The sequence below is a fragment of the Canis lupus genome, chromosome 5 (assembly GCF_011100685.1).
Source record: "Canis lupus familiaris isolate Mischka breed German Shepherd chromosome 5, alternate assembly UU_Cfam_GSD_1.0, whole genome shotgun sequence".
Classification (NCBI taxonomy): domain Eukaryota; kingdom Metazoa; phylum Chordata; class Mammalia; order Carnivora; family Canidae; genus Canis; species Canis lupus.
In genome coordinates, this window is record NC_049226.1 from 57,750,726 (window position 1) to 57,770,112 (window position 19,387).

The window sequence follows — 19,387 nt, forward strand, 5'->3', positions numbered from 1 at the left end:
TTCATCAACATTCTTGAAACAGGATTATCTCAGCCAGGATGACAGCGGGGCCATCAAAGTGCAGGGAGAGCCCAGCCCAACCTCTTCAGAGGGGACTCTACGCTCACCTGGCCTCCATCAGCACCGGGGCCGAAGGAAACGGCATCTGTGGGCACTCAAGAAAACATTTAAAAAGGGGGAACCAGGGGCAGCCCGGGTGGCTCAGTGGTTTAGCGCTGCCTTCAGCCCAGGGTGTGATCCTGGAGACCTGGGATCGAGTCCCATGTCGGGCTTCCTGCATGGAGCCTGCTTCTCCCTCTGCCTGTGTCTCTCATAGATAAATTCTTAAAAAAAAAAAAAAAAAATGCGGGGTGGGGGGGGGTCCACTCTGTCCAGGCCAGGCTCTGGCAAGCATCTCAGACATGAGGCTCCATGCCTGGCTCAGAGGAGAAGCAGAGATTTCAGACACAAGCCAGAAACATCTGTGTGGCAACAACACAAGTCAAAAGGTTAAAAATACAGAAAAATACTGGCAGCCAGCAGACACAAAGAGCTCACGTAAGAAAATGCTGAAAGACCAATTCTCCAGGAGAAAAGTGGGCAGAGGACATACACGGGCAGAACCGCAAACAGACACGAGACTGTGAGCGTGAACCCGGGAAAGTCTGGGCCTACCCTGGGGAGCACTCCAGAGGTTCTTACTTGGTACTTTCTCTCCCATGATACTGAGATTTTCTACAAAAGTAATCTCTTTTTAAAAAGGTTTTTTAAGTTCAATTTAGGTAACATAGACTGTGTTTTAGTTTCTGGGGTAGAATTTAATGATTCATCAGTTGCACGTAACATCTGGTGCTCATCCCATCACAGGCTGTCCTCAGTGCCTGTCCCCCAGGGGCCCCATCTCCTACCCGCTTCCCTCCAGTGACCCTCAGTGTGTTTCCTATGATTAAGAGTCTCCCATGGTTTGCCTCCCTTTCTGTTTCATCTTATTTTAGCTTTCCTTCCCTTCCCCTGCATTCATCTTTTTTGTTTCTTAAATTCTACATATGAGTGAAATCATGTGGTATTTGTCTTTCTCTGATTGAGTTATTTCACTAGTATAATACCGTCTAGTTCCATCCACGACTTTACAAATGGTAAGATTTCAAAGTTTTTCATGGCTAAGTAGGATTCTGGTGATAGACCACCTCTTCTCTATCCACTCATCTGTGGATGAATATCTGGGATCTTCCACAGTTTGGCTCTTGTTGACATTGCTGCTGTAAACATTGGGGTACAGGTGCCCCTTGGAATCACTATGTTTGTATCTTTCTGATAAATACAAAAGTGGGTAATGTCTTACTCATCAAACATAAACCATAAAGGCAATTTTCACTTTGGCAAAGACAGACTAACACTCAGGGGAGGATTTCTAAGTGGAGGCTTCCCCTGCCCAGGGTGCCCCAGAGCCCAGGAGAAGGCCACTGACCAGGGGTCTTGCAGGGCTGCCAGCCACAGGCAGCCTGGGATGTGCTGCATTGTGAGCTGCAAGGCCCACTACAGGGAATGGCCTTTGGTGGGCACCAGTGAGAGGAGGTATGGGGGCCCAGGCTCCCCAAGGACATGGGCTGTCGGTGCAAGGGGCAGCTGTGGGAACAGGCCAGAGACAGTTCTCACCGTGTTTCTTTCCTCCTTTCCATTCTCCTTCATATCGAAAGAAAGAGTTCGGGTACACGTAGACACCATACCCTGAATGTTGAAAAGATGGATGGTGAGCACATGGTGCCACAGGTGACCTGGCTGACGACTGGGCACCGAGTGGGGGTTACAGGATGCGTGAGCCCAGACACTGGGAGGGGGTGCAGGATGCAAGAGACCGGGCACTGAGGGGGGAGGATGCAAGATACAGGAGCCTGGGTACTGGAAGGGGGTGTGAGATGCAGGAGCCCGGGAACTGAGGAGGAGCACTGGGGAATGTGAGATGCGGGAACCGGGCACTGAGTGGGGGGTAGTACAAGATGCAGGACCCCAGGCACTGGTGGGGGGTGCAAGATGCAGGAGCCCAGACACTAAGTGGGGGCACGGGTGTGTGTGCGTGTGCAGGATGCTTGAGCTCGGGCACTGGGAGGGGGCGCTAGATACGGGAGCCCAGGCACTGCAGGGTGGTGAGGGATGCAGGAGCCTGGGCACTGAGTGGGGTGTGCAAGATGCGGGAGCCCGGGCATTGAGGGGGGTGCAGGATGCTTGAGCTGGGGTACTGGGAGGGGATGCGGGATGTGGGAGCCCGGGGAACTGAGAGGGGTACGGGATGCGTGAGCCCGGGCACTGGGGAGGGGTACTGGGGGCTGCAGGATGCGAGACCCCGGACACTGGGGCGCGGGGGGGGGGGTGCGGGATGCGGGAGCCCGGGGCCCCGAGAGGCCGCGGCGTGTAGAGGGGCGGCATTTGCGGAGTGCAGGCGAGGGGAAGGAGTCAGCCCTGGGGTCCCTCCGCAGGCATTGAGCTGCGGCGTCGGGTCCCCTCCGCACAAAGTCCACGCCTGCAACAGCCAGCCCGGCGGTTCCCGGGAAGGCGGGCCCCCTCCCCACCAGCCCGTGTCCACGGCGGGACGTGGACAGCGTGGTCGCCAGACTCCCGTATCGTCCACGGAGAGGCTGGGGCTCCCCGGGGCTCCCCCCGCCCCGGACACGATCGTGTGGATCTACGAGCAGCGCCCGCCGCTCCTCCCAGAGCCCTCGGGGACTGCCGGGGTGCTCGAGGCCCGTCTCCCCCCGCCCCCATCGCGGACGGAGACCCGGCCCCCGCCTGCAGCCATTACCGTCCCGCGGCGGCCTCCTCCGCGGGTCCCGGGACGACCGACTGGAGCTCGGGTTCCCTCCGCCCGCGGCTGCCATCTTGCCGCTTCACGTTTCCTTAGCAACCAGCAAAGCTCTCCTCCATTGGCTGGTGGGTCAGTCCCCGGGCGGTAGCAATCTCTGGACTGGAGTTCTGCCGGCCCGGAGCCCGAAGACACAAGGACGCATGCGCAGCACGGCGCGTTTCCGCCGCTGACGTCCCTTCCGTCGAGGGGACCGCCCCGCCAACGGCCCGGGCACCTGCACCGGAAGCGGAAATGGTTGGAGGCTCCTAGCTCCGCCCCGACGGCCATCTTGGAGGCTCCGGAGGCGGTGCCGCACGGGACAGAGCGGAAGTATTCGGCTGGCCCTTCCCGGACCGTGCGAAGCGCCGGCGCGGCCGCCTGCCCGCGTCCTCCTTCCCGCGGCCCTCGGAGACCGCGCTCGGCCGCAGGGAGCGGCGAGGTGCCGGCGGCGTCAGGGGTCCGGGCGGGCGGGGCTGGGAGCGGGGCGCGGGGCGCGGGGCGGGCGCGGGGCTGGGGTCGCGGGGTCTCGGGGCCCCCGGGGGCGCGCAGGGACCGCCCTCCGCCCCCGCCCGCGGGCGCGGCCCGGGAGGGGTCGGCTGCCACCCTCCGGCTCGCGGGCGGACGTCCGCCCTTCCCCGTCGGGTCCCTGCTCGGTCCCGGGGCTGGTCTGCGGGGTCTGGGTGGGAGTGCGGCCGCTCAAGGTGATCTCAGGAACGCCGCAGGTTGCGGCCGCAGCAGCCCAGGCTCTCGGGCCCCCGCAGCCGCCCTCGTCCGGGGGCCGCCGTCGGCTCCGCTCCCTCGTGTCCTCCGAGTCCGGGCGGCCGGGAGCCCGAAGTTTTCCCGTGGACTTGGTCTTGCCCTCGGCGGGGAAAGAGCCTGAGCCAGCAGGTCCCGGAGGGCGGGGAGGTCAGGGCCGGGGAGACCTCAGGGCGGCCGTGTCCGCAGGCGGGAGTCGCCGAGAGCCAGTGAGTGACGTGCGGAAGGGCATTTGAGCGGAGGGAGCGGCGCCGAGGTTGCAGGTGGGCCTGGGAGGAGGAGCGAGTGGATGACCCGGATGCCCAGCCGGGCTCTGGAAATGCCGCGGTTGCTGTGTGCTGGGGCCGGGGGCCCGGACGGGGCCCACAGAGATTCGTGCGCGGCTTCAGGCGTGACGCTCGCGGACTTTCCTTGGGACGCCTGTGTTTTGTTTTTGACTGTTTTGTTTGTGATTGAGCATAAAGCACTTATATCCAACAGGTAGTTGACTGGTACCTTCTGTGTAGCAGGCCTTTTTAGGGGGCAGGACGCAACCGTGGCCCAGACAAGGTTCCCCCCCGCTCTAATAGGAAATAAAGAAACACTAGGAAGGTCGGAAAAGGTTGGTTACATAAAGTAAAGACAAGGTGATGTGACCTGGGGATGGATGACAGGGCGGCCTTTCCGAAAAGGTGATCCTCAGACGGAGCAGAGGGAAGGGGATCGCAGTGGGAGGAGCTGGGGGGAGCCTGGCCCCAACCCACAGGCATGGCCGCGCTTCGGAGGAGGCCTCTCAGTCCCGGGGTGCCAGGTTCTCGGGGCTCACAGCCGGGTCCCTGCAAGGACCCTTTGAGGATGGTGCCCAGATGCTGTCGCCCCATGTCGCAGCTTGGAATGAAGGGTCGCTTGTGCCACACCGCTATAGGAAGCGATGGAACCGGACTCCAGAAGGGGACAGCTTGACTCCGGAGTTGGTGTTGGCGTGCTTCAAGTCTCTGTGACAGCGGAGGCCATGCAACGATGTATGTGTTGCTTGTCAATCAGCAGCTGGCAGGACGTTCATCTAAAAGCCACGGACGTCTCCAGCTAGAGTGCATGGGTCCAGGGCTCACCAGGCGTGTCCTCTGTGACAGTTTTTCCTGTTTCTGTTCAAGTAAAAGCATTTTCATGGTGAACGCTTGGTCCTAAATAAAAGAAGAAAATTGTGAAGATCCCCAGGACAAGGAGTATCACTGATGTAGCTTTCTGCTGGCCTGTCTCTGGCCCAGACAGGGAGGCTGTGGCCATCCCAGGGAATCTCATACAATATAGGATCCTCTCACCCAGGTGTAAAAACGCACCTCCTGGAGACATGGGGCCCAGGGCCGTGATTCATCTGCTCAGTTCACTCAGTTGTCAGTACTTCCTGTGTCTTGTGAGGGCAAAGGGCATTTCTCCATCCCATTGACACTCCTGGCCCTCTGCCCATCCTATGGTGGCTCCGGCAACTGGTGTGACATAGACTGGATGCCGTGGCATGGCAGGGCTGCTCAGGTGGTCTCAGTATCTCAGTTGTAATTGGAAAGTTTTCCGTTTGAGGTCTAGAGTCACCTAAGCCTGCTGACTTCATATTGAAAAGAGGATGTTCTGAGCATTTGCCTTGAGGATGTGATTGGGAACCACGGCCCCAGGCAGGTGTGGGTTCAGGTTGTAGCCACACATGCAGGCTGGCCGTTGGGGCCGCCGTAGCAGTTGTGAGCTGCCTGTCTGCATGGGACGGGCTGCTGTGTCCATGAGGCCACACCGCTGTATAGCCCAGGTAGCCTTGGACATAGGGAGCTGGAGTCTGTTTGCTTCCATGCCGAGCCCTGCCGTGCTACTTACTGGGGAAGGTGCTGTGCATAGGTTCGGGGTGCAGCAGTGAGCTTCGCCTGGGCATCTTCACCAGCACCTCAGTTTTCTGGTGTGGGCAACAGCATGCTCCGATAGAGAAACTCCAGTCATGCAGAGCAGTTCCTGACCTTAGGTCAGTGGCTTGAAGTATTTGAGACTCGGTCCTCCTTAGCAAGATAGAGATAATGAAGTTCGCTTGGTTATCAGGTTCTCATCAGTTAGTTCCTCGTGGAATCCACAGTGGCAGGCACATTGAAATGGTCAGGAGCAGATAGGATCAATTCCACTTAGAGATGACAAACTGGGGCACAGATGGTTGGCTCCCTCCCTGGAAATCGTGTGCATTTTCCTGTTCATGGGGTGGAGGACCAGGCCCTGAGAGGACCAGGGCTTGCCCAGCTGACTGCTGGTGTCCTGCGGAGGAGCAGCCTAGACAGAGCCCAGGGCTGGGTCCAGAGAAGAGGGGTTGCTGAGGGGAGCCCTAGGAATAGACCAGAGGAGGGAGACATGGGTGCAGCAGCCTGTAGTGTGGACCAGTACCAGGGAGACTATCCATAGGACTCCACGGTCAGCAGGGGCAGCTCCTGGGGACCAACAAGAGGGGTGCGGTCCAGGTGATATTAGCAGAAACAGTCCATCCAGTGCTGCTTTGTGTGTCATGTACCATTCTGGCTCTCCACTGGGGTCCCTCGTTTGTTTTTTGGTAAAGATTTTATTTATTTTAGAGTGAGGTGGAGAGACAGAGGCAGAGAGAATCTCAAGCAGACTCCCTGCTGAACATGGAGTCCTACACGGGCTCGATCTCACCACCCTGATGACCTGAGCTGAAACCAAAAGTCAAATGCTCCACCGATTGAGCCCCCCAGGGACCCCTCTTGTTTCTTTTTCCTGGACAACTTATGGCAAAGACACTAGAAGAAACAAGTAGTGAATATTGAAAAAATTTGCCTGATGGTGCTAATGAAATTAGGGCAAAGTGATAATATCCTTGAATGTTTTTATTTAAAGTGTTTTGTTTCTCAGTTACAGAATGTCCGAAGGTGACAGTGTTGGAGATTCTGTCCATGGGAAACCTTCTGTCGTGTACAGATTTTTCACGAGACTTGGACAGGTTGGTTTTTCCACGGATGAAAAAACTGACTTGATGAACAGATAATTGAGCTGAGGAAGAAAAGGTTGGCTCTAGGTCGTTTTTCTGCAGGGACCTGTGTGTTGGCCACTCGCTTTCCCAGCAGGAGTGTAGTGAGCCTTCCCACAGCCTCGGTTTATACTTTCCCTCTGCACAGCTGTAAAGTGCCAGACAGTGCTCTTGGCCTTGGGGCCACAGATGTTCTCTGCCATACACTTGTTTTCTGTCCCCCCCCCCCCCCCCCCAACAACCTTTTAAACCTTTGCTCCTGGGTGGCATGGCGGTGGCCCCTGCTGTGCTCTTCCCGTCCTCTATCCCAGCTGCCCACCTCCATGTCCACTTGGCAGGGGCAGGGGGGCTCTTATGCCCCCTGGCCCAGCTCTGCGCTGACCTGTGGGTTGTACCTGTGGGTTATGCCAAGGCCTGCTACAGTCACGATCACACGCTGAGTGCGGAAGTCTGGTTCAGTGAACAAGTGCATATGCTGATGTGATGTTTCGGTTTAGAATTAGAAATATATATTTTTGAAACTAAAAAAGAGTATTTGGAAAACTTAATAATTATTGAAGCCAGGCGGTGGGTACTTTTATGAACTATTGACATATTTCATTAAAAATTTAAAAATTAAAATTAATTTCAAATTAAAATTAAACAGCGCACATATGTTGCTAATTACATGTACCTGCGCACATGTATGTGTGTATATGGGTGAAGCCAAGGATTCCTTCCAGAAATTCCACACATGAGCTCCACACCTGCGGGAGGTCAGGCTGTGGCTGATTGGCCTGAGAGCAGAGGCAGGGTCCGCCCTGGGGCCAGCTCGGGGAGGGGTTGGGAAGGGGATGAGGGAGCCCTCAGGCTGATGCTACAGGGTTGTCAGCTGTGAGAGATTGTTCTGTAACACTGTTGCTTGAGGGGTGGACCTGTGTCAGGAATTTGGGTTAATTGTAGTCACTGCTTTGTTGTTGCTGACCTGAAGTGCAGAGCAAGAGCTTGTGGGAAGTATGCTTTTCGGTACACAGAGCAGGGTCTCCACAGTGCACGTGAACCCTTGTCTTTCCAGATTTATCAGTCATGGCTAGACAAGTCCACACCTTACACAGCCGTGCGATGGGTAGTGACACTGGGCCTGAGCTTTGTCTACATGATTCGAGTTTACCTGCTACAGGTAGGTGTGGGCCGGGGGCCAAAGCCCATGCCATCTCCATGCCGTCCAGATGTAGGCTTGGGTGGGGTGGTGGTTTTTCCCCCATTTCTGGAGTAGTAGGGTCCAGGGTGACGATGCAGCCTGTGCAGGCTGGCTAAAATTGACATTCCATTTACTGTAACGGTCTTCAGGGTTGTTGTTTGATTGGGAGCTTGGTCCATTCTCTAATGGAAAGAGCGACCAGACCCAGAGACCTCAATTTAGGGGTGCAGGCAGGATGGGGATGCAGTTGTCTTCTAAACCGACTTTGTACCTGCTTTGGCACCCCTCAGGTGCGTCAGCTTCCCACATCTCATCTGTAATTTTCAGACTTGAGAAGGTTTAAGGCACAAGGATTTCATTGTGTTTGCACATGTTTTTGGCTTTTAAAATTGATAACGTGGTGCATTCTGGTCTAATTGGATAAACTTCATTTAGAAATGAGTTTAATTGCAAGTACACACATTGTACGATGTTGTACGGGTGTTCCATTTCTTTCCATCTCTTGAGGAGACTTTGGCTCCACAATGTTTTTTTTTTTTTTTTTAAGACTTTATTTGAGAGAGCATGTGCCAGTGGGGGAGTGAGGGAAACAAAGGCAGAGGGAGAAGTACCGGATGCAGATGCAGGACTTGATCCCAGGACCTGGGATCATGACCTGAGAGCTGAAGGCGGATGCTTTACTGGCTGTGCCACCCAGGGTGCCCCTCTGCAGCATTTCTTTAATCTCATTGTTGATTTCCTGATTTTCCGGTTCTGGATTTCTTCTGGGCACGTATTATTAACACCCCTGAGCAATGTGTGGCAGTGTGAGGGGCCCACCAGCACGAGTCGTAGCCAGCATATCCTGAGTGACAGCCCAGAGCCCATATTCCAGTTCAGGTGGCTGTTGGTAAGGCAGGGTCTGGGCCTGGGCCAGGTGTACACACCAGCGGCACCCGTTGCCCGGCCCACATCTGCCCCAAGGTGTGGCATGGCTCGGGCGTGTGACTTTCTCCTGCATGCCTGGTGGGGAGCTGGTGGCTTCCAGCGTTCGTTGCACCCACCCGGACCCTCGGAGAAGGTGGCTCTTTGTACTGCAGCTTGTCCACTGTCCCACTCACAAGGTACTTTGAGATAAACTCTCACTGTGCCTGTTACTTGTTGCAGTCCCCAGACTGGAGGTAGGTTGTGGGTGCTCTGAAGTTCAGCTGATACAAGGTTGTGAGTTACTGGAAGGGACTGGTTTGGAGCCTGGCTGCTGGGGGGCATCACTGACCGCGTGTCCTCCTCTTGCAGGGCTGGTACATTGTGACTTACGCCTTGGGAATCTACCACCTCAATCTTTTCATAGCCTTTCTCTCTCCCAAAGTGGACCCTTCCCTGATGGAGGACTCAGGTACAGTAGAGATTATCCACCTTGCTTCTGTTCGGGATGCTTGTGGTCTTGTAGATTTCACAGATTGCCTCATTTTCTCCACAAGTCTTTGAAATCTGAACTTCTGAGACTGTTCTCTTGGTTTTTAAAACAGACTGAGAATCTTGGATGTAGATGGAGTCATTAAACCTTTGTTGCCATGTGGGGTGGGTGTTCCCGCTACTCTGTGTTGTGGATAAGGGACTTGACCGAGATCACAGGCAGTGTGCATGCGAGGGGGGGTGGCACCCCCGCCACAAAGCCCGCATATCTGTGCTCCTTGGGTAGGTCCCCTTCCTGGGGACCAGCAGTGGCCACTGGGATACTGACCCTCCACGATTGGGCACTGTTGATGGTGTACTCCCTGATTCCCCAAGATGACAAGTTGAAAAGTTCTTGGCTCACCCTGTTCCTGGCCAGACCTGGGCCAGGTAGGAGGGCCAAGTCCACACCTGCCTGTCCAGCTGGGGAGGGGGAGAGGTGGGGGGGGCACAAATGGGGAGTTGGTTGCTCCTGCCAGCACGTGTCACCACTGTTGGGAAAACCCAGGCGCAGTTGCCTGTGGGTGGATTCCTCTGTGCCGGCAGACACACACTCCCAAGTCCTAGATGCTTTCTCCATGCTGCTCAAGTTCTTACCAGCAGCCTGTGGTTTTTTCTCTATGGAGTATTTAATGAAAACCTTAAAGGAAACAACACTTCCATTTGTTGGCATTTGGGGGAATTAGAAGATGAGACCTGTTTCCTCTGTGTGTAGCTGGGGAAGACGCTTGTCTGGAGTTGGGTGGGGCAGGGTGGGGTGGGGCCAGGGCCAGGCAGGGTGGCTTGACTATACCCAGTTCAGTGGGGGTGGGGGGGTCAACCATGGGGGGGGCGGTGCTGAGTTGGACTCTCAGGAGTAGATCTAGCTTTGTGTGTCTCTCCTGCCTCTCTTCTGTGAATGTTTTCTCTGCCTTTGTGTGCTACAGTTGATGTGTGCCTCAAGATTGTTCTGCAGTTTAATTTTTATGCAATCATTTACAATGTGTAATTCTTTTAAAAAAGCAGTTCTATTTTGAATCTTCTAAAGCAGTGAATTGATTTCTGAATCAGCTGAAGGCTCCCATGTTGCGTTTGCTTAAATAACATAAATGTATGTTTCGTACGACAGGAGGGCTGGTTCAGAAGCTTTAGGGAGAAACTCATAAACGTAGTGATGGGAACAGATGGATGAGACGCCCGCTCCGTCTCACTGACGTTCTGCCTTTCAGATGACGGCCCCTCATTACCAACCAAACAGAATGAGGAGTTCCGGCCCTTTATTCGAAGGCTTCCAGAGTTTAAATTTTGGTGAGTTAATTCTTAAGGGTAGTTGAGAAAGACACTTGTCCTTGGTGTGGCTAATAAGACTGAGAACAGAGGGGTTTTGTTCTCATTAGCCAGCAAAGACTTCTTAAAGAAATGAGCGTTTTATTGTGTGTGTTCTGAACATTCATCCCAAGTGTGATGCTGTGCTTGGCTGGGTGTGGAGGCAGGTCACAGGGGCCTCTCAGAGAGCCGCAGTGCCTGCTGGCTTCTCTCACTTGAAAGTGAGCACCAGTGCTCTTTGCTTCTGGGGCAGAGGGTCCTGTGTATGTTGCTGTCATGGGCCTCAGGAGGGATGTGTGTGTAGGGTCTGGCTGCCTTGGGCAGACTGGCTGGCCTGTGTGCTGCTCCTCACACGGCACCCCTTCTGATTGCTGGCATGAGCGGACTGCCTCCTCCACCCTCCTGCTTGGGGTGTCTGCGCAGATCCTGGACAGGTGCAGCCTTGGGGACATCTGCCTTCACTGGAAATGCTACGCTCTGGGGAGGGGCTTAGATGGGACTTGGCTTGTCCCCCAGGCCTCCTGGAGGTAGTGACATCTGTGTGATGTTGCACGAGGACAAGTGTGACAGGTGGACAGGTGACCCCTGCTGTCATGCATGAAACATGCATGAAGGTGACCCTTACAGCATAAAGGCTGTGACCTCGTCTGTCATGTATTTGCTGGAGCAAAGAACCGAGGGGAACAAGCTGCTGCACCTCTACTTTGCATTCCTGGTGCCGTGTGTGGGGTGTGGCAGGTACTCTGCAAGTCTGCCAAGTCTGCTGGTTGGCTGTGAAGGGCATCAGCTGCGGGAGCTGCTGGGGGAGCAAGCAGAAAGCAGGCAAGACGGCCCTGCAAGTCCCCCGGGAAGCTGGCCTTCGTCCTGCGGGAAAGGGAGCATCCAGGAGCATTTCCAGTATGGCTGGGAGTCCAGTGGGCTAGGCCCGAGCTGGAGGGAGTTGCCTGGCTGGGGTGCCACGAGGGTCTTGTGAGCGATGCACAGCCTAGGTGGGGGAGGTGGGCTAGTCCAGGTGGCAGACCCAAGGCGCCCGGGCTGGCCTTAGCAGCCTCTTCACTAAATGTTTCATGCTCTGTAATTTTGGAAGCACACCGGGGGCTTTCAAGGGGCCGAGGGAATGCCGTGTCTGGTTGCATGTGGTGCGCCCTGTAAGAACACACCGCCAGTACTGCCCCAGGAGGGGTGCTGCCGTGGCCCCAGGCCACACTGACCACCTCCCCTGCTTTAAGGCACGCGGCGACCAAGGGCATCCTCGTGGCCATGGCCTGCACCTTCTTTGAGGCTTTCAATGTCCCAGTGTTCTGGCCCATCCTGGTGATGTACTTCATCATGCTTTTCTGTATCACCATGAAGAGGCAAATAAAGGTGAGCACGGGTGGGCACTGCCGCACGGGGAAGCGCCGAAAGCCCTGCTTGGATCTTCCTGGTCTGTCTGTACTTGGAGCATCATGAAGCTCTGTGCAGGTTTGCAACAGGGATGCGGCACATCCCCTTCCCACCAAGGTGGCCCAGCGCAGATCTGGCCCACAGTGCGATTGTCCAGCCCACGGACAGCTCTCTGAGGGCCTGGCTGGGAAAGGCCCTCTGTTCTGCCATGCTGTCCTCACTGCCACGTCGTCCTGGGGATTCAGAGCCCAGGGCCCGCCGGACAGTCCCCATGTATTGTGCTGACTTTACCTTCAGACAGATCCCAGGGCAGCTTTATCCCCCCCGACTCCCCTGGTAGATCCCAGGGTCCCCCGCCCAGCCCTAGCCCTTCCTGCATGCACAAGGTCATGGAACCTCTCCCAGACCCTCGGGATTTCCAGAGCCCGGCTCACTGGGCTCAGGAGGGTTTTACTGTGTCAGTTTGTGTCATTGGGGGGTGGGGAGGGGACTTGGCCTTGTGTAGGGAAGATCAGGACTCAGATTTGGAGAAAACATAGTTCATCACAAAGCCATTCTAAAATGAGTCTGTTTGTCTCCAGCACATGATAAAGTACCGGTACATCCCATTCACGCATGGCAAGAGGACATACAAGGGGAAGGAAGACGGAGGCAAGACGTTTGCGAGCTAGACACTTGGCCCAGCCCGTCACAGTCTGGGGACGGTTCTCAGCCATTGTAACAATGCCTTCTTCCTTCACATAAAGTAGTTGATTTCGAGGGAGTCGAATTTTCTTTTTAAAAAGGAGCTTCAATTATTTGTAACTGAAATATCAGGTTCTTGAAGAAACTGACATTTAAACCAAATTGCATTGATTTATTTTTCAGTGACATTCAAGTGTTCAAACGGACAGAATTCTAGTAAACTGCTGGTGGGGTGGACAGTTGAGCGGGGGTGTGGGGAGGGGTGGGCGGTCTCGGTTGTCGTGTGGCCTTGGAACGGACCTGCGCTGAAGGAGCCGGGTTGCACCCCAGCTGCCCCAACCAGGACACCCTTGGCCACATCACCCAGCTGGAGGATGATGCTAACCTGATTCCTGTGCGTTGGAAGAACATTTGAAAGGTGATTTCTGAGTAACTCTGGGGTTCTAATGCCAGTTTCCCAATTTTATCTCACCAGAGATGTTTAAAGTTGGTCTCTATCATAATGACTCAAAACTTTGTTCTTAATTACCATGATTGCTTTTTGGGGGGCCTGGAATTATAAATATATATATTATATTTTAATTGTTTGGAATTATTTTGACACATTTCTTTGATACCTGAAGAGTTGTTTTTGATTAATTTGAAATTCTCATGCAGTGGCCCCTTTACAGAACAACTGGTAAGGGCAGACCAGTTTGTGGGTTTTAACATGGCTTCTCACTTTCTACAGGAAAACAGAACTCTGACCCGCATGTCAACTTTTTTGATGTGATAAAAACAAATACTCGTAAACATTTTACTAAGTGACTTTTTAATTCCAACTTTATTAAAGACAGTGTCCCCTTTCTTGTGGAGTCTTTATGTGAAACACTATACAGCTTACTGCCTGTGAGTAAGCCCAGCTGGGAGGTGCACTGAATTCCCCAGGCTGAGCTGGAACGGTCACTGGGGCACAGGTGCCAAGGTACAAGCCTATGGGTGTCCTCCAGCAGTGCAGACTCATAGCTCTGAATCTTAGGGGTTTAGGCACTGAATATGTTCACTGGCTTTTTGGAGCCAATTTTTACATATCTAAAGTGCACTCCTCTTGCTTCTAAGAGGCCATATGAAGATCTTTCACACACCTGATCCCATGTTTAAACCTCGGTACTTAAATGTTCTGAATGGGTTCAGTACCTTTGATACCTCTGGTCAGATTCCAGAGCCATTTGCACAGGCCTCTGCCAGAAGCCAGAACTGTGGCCTCACACCAGGGTTGGGACATCCTAACTGCAGGTTCTTGCCCTTTATGAATGTGATCTTTGGTTCATCCTTAGGGCCTTCTTAATATACCTCTGCTTCCGTGGAGCTCGTTTCTTAAGGGAGCTTATGGCAAAGTCTGGTCTTTTGCACAAGTTAATACTTTTAAAGACCTGAAAGTAACAAAAAAGTGGCAGGAAGTAGGCTGGGCACAGCAGTGACCTGGCACAAACAGCCAGCTTCCCAGGCCTTGGGGAGAGCTGAGCTCTTGAGAGGCAGCTGTGGGGCAGGTGTGGAGAACCTAAGCAGCCTGGCACCACATCCCCAGGTTCCAAGCAGAGCTCAGCCGGGATGCAGACTGCCACTGTCTAAAATGGGAAACAAACTTGAATGCATATTAAAAGACCGGTACCCCGTGTCTTAAGTGGAGATAAAGCATCTTGGAGTTCTATTCCCGTGAATGGATGTGCCCGAGCCACCAAGCAGCCTGGTTCTGGTGACGAGGGCAAAGTTTCCAGGTTGTCGGTGCTGGTGGACGGACCACTGGTGACTCTCGTCCACTCTTCCCCACACTTGCCCATTCAGGTCAAACCCCAACCCTTTGCCTGAGAATCTTTCTCATCATATGAATGTTGGTCCTGTTTCTGAAACTCATTTTCCAAACCAGTTTGAGGAAAGGAGGGGAAACTAACCTTGTCTGAGAGTCTAGCTGTTGAAGAAGTGACCCCAGTGTGTCACAGGGGGTGTGTGGTGTGGCCCCCCAGGTGGGCTCTGCTCCGACTGCTGCTTGCCATCTGCACCGTGCACTTGGGGGTTCACTGGGTGGGTGGGCCACACTCAGCCCAAAGGCTTGGACCAGCCATCTTCCAGGCAGATCCAGCCTCTGTCCTCCTGAGCTGCTGGCATAGTCTCTTAATGTGACAGGAGATAAAATTTGAGAATTCTAGGACTTCTGTGCACATAAAGGTAACCTTGAGAGATTACGTCTATCCCCCGACGTTAAGGAAAACTCCTGGGCTCCTGTCCTTGGTCAGGTTAGCGATAGTGCCGCAGGTAGACGAGCTTCTGGGGAGGGAACTTCTCCCTGCAGAGAGGGCACTCTGTCTGCAGAGAGGGGCGGGGGTGGGGTGGGGTGTGTGTCACATTGGCTGTGGCCAGCAGAGCCCCCTTCCCAGGCCCTCCCGCACTGGCATCTGCAATGACACATGCCACGTACACACACCTCTATTCACTTCAATGAAGACAATTTTTAAAAAAATCACTTTTCTCAGAAGTCACAAACCTGAGGGGAAGGCCTTAACCCTGGAGAGTGGGGCAGGAGCAGTGACCAGGCCAGGGAGGCAGCCCTGCCCCTAAGGACAGGTTGCATTCTCTTGTCCCCAGGAAGGCCAGTTCATCTCCCCACAGGCGTTCCTTCCTGGGGCTGGCCACTTACAGGAGGTGGCACCTGTGTTCTGGGGGGAACAGGGGGAAAAGGGGGGCAGGGGTCCCAAAGAGGAGGCTGTGGAATCACAGCTGTGGGACCCACATGGCACAGACATTTCACAGGTGCTGATTTTACACCAGCTCCAGCTGGGCCCTAAGGCCATAGCCACTGTGAACCCCGGACACAGGCTATGAGGGGGGCCCCTTGGCCGGCTGGTACGGGTAGATACCCTCAGGGAAGAAAGTGAACAGGTCACTTCAACTGTGGGGTGCACATCACCACCTCATCTGTGCAGCCCTTCCCACCCTGAGCCTGGGTGGCAGGGCTGGTGGGGGCCCAGGAACCCACCCCATCCCTTGCTCTGGTCGCCTGGCACCACCCTGAGGTCTTGAAAGGCTGGGGCTGGCGGCTCTGCATTCTGAGGGCTCCCATGTGGGTGGTCGTGGTGGGGCATCCTGGACAGAGCCCCGCGTGTGCTGGCAAGCCAGGGCTCCCAAGGAGTGGCAGGATGGGGGAGACTCCAGGAAGGAAGCCTCATAGCCTGACCGCTGCCCGCCTCCCCATGATGCCTCAGATGCACAGTGCAGCATGCTGACTGACTCCAGATCTGTCCCGTATACTGCTCACATAAGGAGCTTTAGAAAGATACCCAGCCTTCCATCCCTCCTGAGAGGTGCCTGGGCCAGGCTTCTGGATTCCTGGGCCAGCCGTGCTCGCAAAGCCCGTGCACGCCCACCTTGGTGTCGCACCACTGGGTGATGCACTCCCAGCAGAACAGATGGCCGCAGGGTGTGGCGGTGGAGTGTCTGCGTTCTTCTAGGCACAGCGTACACACGGAGTTCCTGGAAATGGCTTTCTCTTCCATGTGGCTCCTGGGGGAAGGAGAGGGAGACACCAAAATTTATCCTCAGAAGCCCTTGCAAAACGTGGCCCTTGCTCGGAGCCACGGTCTGCTTAGCGCCCAGCCACTGCCCCCACCTCCTAGGCTGGAGCAGCCGAGCTAGGACCTTGTGCCCTCCTGCCGCCCCCACACCTGCGGTGAGACAGGCCGCGGTGCAGCTTCCACTCCCGCCGGGCGCGCTGCCTCTGCCGGAAACCGTACAGCTGCAGGCCCACGGACAGGGCCAGGTGCACCAGGGAGACGAGCCCCAGCAGCCTGTAGCTTTCTCGAGCCCTCAGGTCCTCCACAGCCGGGGAGTGGACACGAAGCTGTGGAGGACCCCAAGACACAGTCACATGATCAGCTGGCACAAAGCACTGAACAGCCTAGGGGCCAGGCTTCCCAGTGGCACTAGAGTGCCCCATAGGATGAGGCCAAAACCCGCCCTCCTGGGACAAGGGGCGTGGGGGACAGGAAATGACGAGGGCATCTCCGCTGAGTGCTGAGCAAGGCAAGGAAGACGGCCATAGGGCTCCAAGTCTGCAGTCACTCTGGCTGCAGATGAGGACTTGGGAGGTGAGGTCCATCAGTGGACCTACATCTCAGAGAATAAGGCACTGGCAAAGAATCCTGAGAAAAACTGCCTGGGGGATGAGAGGTAAAGCCTCACAAGCAGACATTGCCAACCAACCTCTCTCTCACATAAAGAGAAGTTTCTGGCTTTCAAAAGGGCACCCAATTCCCCCAGGGACGCTGGACCACCCAGTGCAGTGTAGCTAGCGATGCATGAAGACAAAGTCAGCTGCTCTCCATCTCTGGTGTCCCTTCCCTCAGCCTGGGAACCCCCCAATCACACCCTGTGCCCATGCAGGGAAGGCCCCAGGAGAGTTTGAGGCTGTGTTTCTGGCCCCAACGTGGCAGCTCAGCACACACCCCAGCCACCGCTGGGGGCCCGGAGCCATTGACTCCTGTAAGTGTGCACCCTGAGGGCGGGGACTGGACTGGACAGGAGGGAGGCACATGTTTAGGACAGTGCTGCCAAGCCAGGCAAGAAAGGGGGTGACCCTCCAGTGATCAGGCGCCAGAGCTGAGACTTTCCGGGTGAATCCGGGAGCAAAGGCACCAGGTGAGAAACAGGAGGAAAGGCTGGATGGCAGGCTCAGATCAGGGAAGGTCCTTGCAGTGACAGGACGCATCACTACACCTGACCCTCCAACAGGCAGCTGGGAAGGAGAGGACATGGGGCCCAGGGGCCTGGATCCTCAGGCAGGCTCCCAGTGCTGGCTGTGGGGAGGCTGGCACGCCTCACACTCAGGGTTGACTTTCTGGGATCTTCCAGCAAACGTGATAAAACCCTTGTTTCTCAGTAAAGAACCTTGGCTCCGGCCCTGTAATCATGCTGGTGGGCAGGAACCCTAAACACAGAGTCGAACGAGTGTGGACAGCCCTGAAAACTTACATAAGTGACTCCTGTGAGCCTCTTGGCCAGGTGGTAGAAGGCACCGTGGATGTAGAACCAGGCGACATGTAGCCGCTGGAGGCCACTGAGGCCTTGCCTCAACACCATCACGGCCTGCAGGAAGGTCCTCTTCTGCGGCTCCGTCAGGGGGGCCACCTGCCGGTGTACCCAGTGCCTTGCCCTCGACCGGCCACGCCCCCCAAGGACCAGGCTGCCCTGTGAGGGCCTGGAGCCCTCGACATCGGCCTGCAGCTCACATTCCAGGTGCCGCAGGGCCTTGTCCAACAGGTACGGCAGGAGGGTGTGCAAGGCGACCAGCACACCACGGCGCAACCTTGAGGGCACTCTGCTCTGGGACGGGTCCACCTGGATGACACCGACATACTCCTCCCCGAGGGTCTGGTAGCCTGCCAGATACCGAGGTGGGAGTGACTCACATGAGAAATTAAGGCAGGGATCTGCCATCCTTCTCTCTGTACTGGATTTTGCTCTCAGGTCCCTGCCTTTCCTCCACAGTGCAACGCTCCATGGGGGCCACCGCTGACCTTGCCGTGACAGAGCTCAGTCCCGGCATCCCCCATTGAGCCAAGGGGCTCAGCCACAGAGAAACAGTCCCTGGGCACCCTGGCCAGCATGCAAGATGAAGGGCCCCGGAAATACAAAAAGGAAGAGAGAAGATGAGAGACTTAGGGCCGGGCCTGGCCTCCAGAGGAGGGCCTCGGAGTTCCCTCCTTCCCTGAGACTACCTCCGGGCTACCCCGGGGGCCCCGGGAAGGCCTCCGGGACTACTTGTTCGGCCGGCAGCACCCCCACCGCCCTCCGGGCTTGGGTGTTGGGGGCCCCTTGGTCTCAGGGTCCCACCAGGGTTGCCACCTGCAAACGTGGTGAGGCCAAAGTAGGCGACGTCCGACAGCAGCTCCACCTCTCTCCTGCACTCCAGCCACCTCTTTGCACCTGAGACCGGGAGGCGGGGCGCGGTGAGGGTCCGGCCGGGGCTTCCCGCTCCTCCACCGGGCTGACTCGTCATGGCCTCCGGGCTGCTCCGGGTCTCCCCCCGGCCGCCCCCCGCCCCGTACCTGCAGCCAGGTACCCCCCGGCCCCTCGGGAGGGCCGCCAGGACGTGTCTGGGACCCCGGCCACCCCCGTGAGAGGGGAGGCGTCCACCGGCCCCCGGGAGGGACGTTCTGACGATCGCGCGGCGGGTGCTCGTAAAGCGCCCACAACGGCATTTGGCGCAGAACAAGTGAGGCGTCAGGGACCCACCAGCCGTTTCTTCCGCTCGCACGTCGGCGCCGCCCCGCGAACCCCGGTCCCCGCACGCACGCACTCCCGGGTCCCCGCTGCCCCGTCCCAGGCCCCGGCTCACCCGCCAAGCTGTGCAGGGCGCCGCCCGCCGCGCTCCGCAGCCCGCCGCGGTAGTAGTCGTCCTTCTGCGCCGCGCGAACCACTTCCGCCGGGCTGGCGGCCGCGGGACTCATGGCGGCGGCTCCCGGGACCCGGCACCGGCCTGGTCACGCCCACAAGGGGGCGGTGCCTGATGACGCTAGCGTGCGGCTCACACCTTGTGCGTCAGAGCGCGGGGGCGGGGCCTGGGCGGTGCGGGCGGCGGGAGGGACGGGTGCCCGCTAGGGGCGGGCCGTGCGGGTGGGGGCGGGGCCTCGAGGAGCCGCGAGGGGCGGGGAGGCGACGTGGACGCTTGCGGGGTCCGGGCGGGGCTCCGAGGGGCCGAGCGGGGCGACGTGGGCGCGGGGCGGGGCTGGGGCGGGGCTGGGGCGGGGCCTCGAGGAGCCGCGAGGGGCGGGGGGGCGACGTGGACGCTAGCGGGGTCCGG

The 19,387-nt window shown here is 56.7% G+C and overlaps 3 protein-coding genes across 7 annotated transcripts in view; 1 reads left to right on the plus strand and 2 right to left on the minus strand.

The window, feature by feature from the left end:
* The window catches only part of MORN1 (MORN repeat containing 1), a 51,197-nt gene extending 48,046 nt beyond the window's left edge, over positions 1-3,151 (minus strand). The window contains 2 exon segments of the mRNA XM_038537691.1: positions 1,636-1,707; positions 2,777-3,151. Coding sequence (XP_038393619.1) covers positions 1,636-1,707; positions 2,777-2,852 — 148 coding nt within the window. The 5' untranslated portion in view covers positions 2,853-3,151.
* RER1 (retention in endoplasmic reticulum sorting receptor 1) lies at positions 3,095-13,398 on the plus strand. Of its 5 annotated transcripts, none has more exons than XM_038537697.1 (7): positions 3,095-3,275; positions 6,449-6,536; positions 7,618-7,722; positions 9,019-9,118; positions 10,386-10,464; positions 11,712-11,847; positions 12,450-13,398. In XM_038537697.1, the coding sequence occupies exons 2-7, from the start codon at positions 6,456-6,458 to the stop codon at positions 12,537-12,539; spliced, it is 591 nt and encodes a 196-aa protein (XP_038393625.1). In that variant the 5' UTR covers positions 3,095-3,275; positions 6,449-6,455; the 3' UTR covers positions 12,540-13,398. The 5 variants fall into 5 exon arrangements, with proteins under 5 accessions (XP_038393625.1, XP_038393623.1, XP_038393621.1 ...); XM_038537695.1 differs by having other exon boundaries at positions 3,095-3,257; positions 6,455-6,536; XM_038537693.1 differs by having other exon boundaries at positions 3,097-3,257.
* On the minus strand, positions 13,347-19,089 carry PEX10 (peroxisomal biogenesis factor 10). Its single transcript, XM_038537692.1, has 6 exons — positions 18,923-19,089; positions 18,430-18,510; positions 17,557-17,963; positions 16,251-16,426; positions 15,954-16,089; positions 13,347-14,895 (listed from the first exon to the last, which is right to left on the minus strand). The coding sequence occupies exons 1-6, from the start codon at positions 19,032-19,034 to the stop codon at positions 14,827-14,829; spliced, it is 981 nt and encodes a 326-aa protein (XP_038393620.1). The 5' UTR covers positions 19,035-19,089; the 3' UTR covers positions 13,347-14,826.
* Positions 19,090-19,387: the final 298 nt, after the last annotated feature.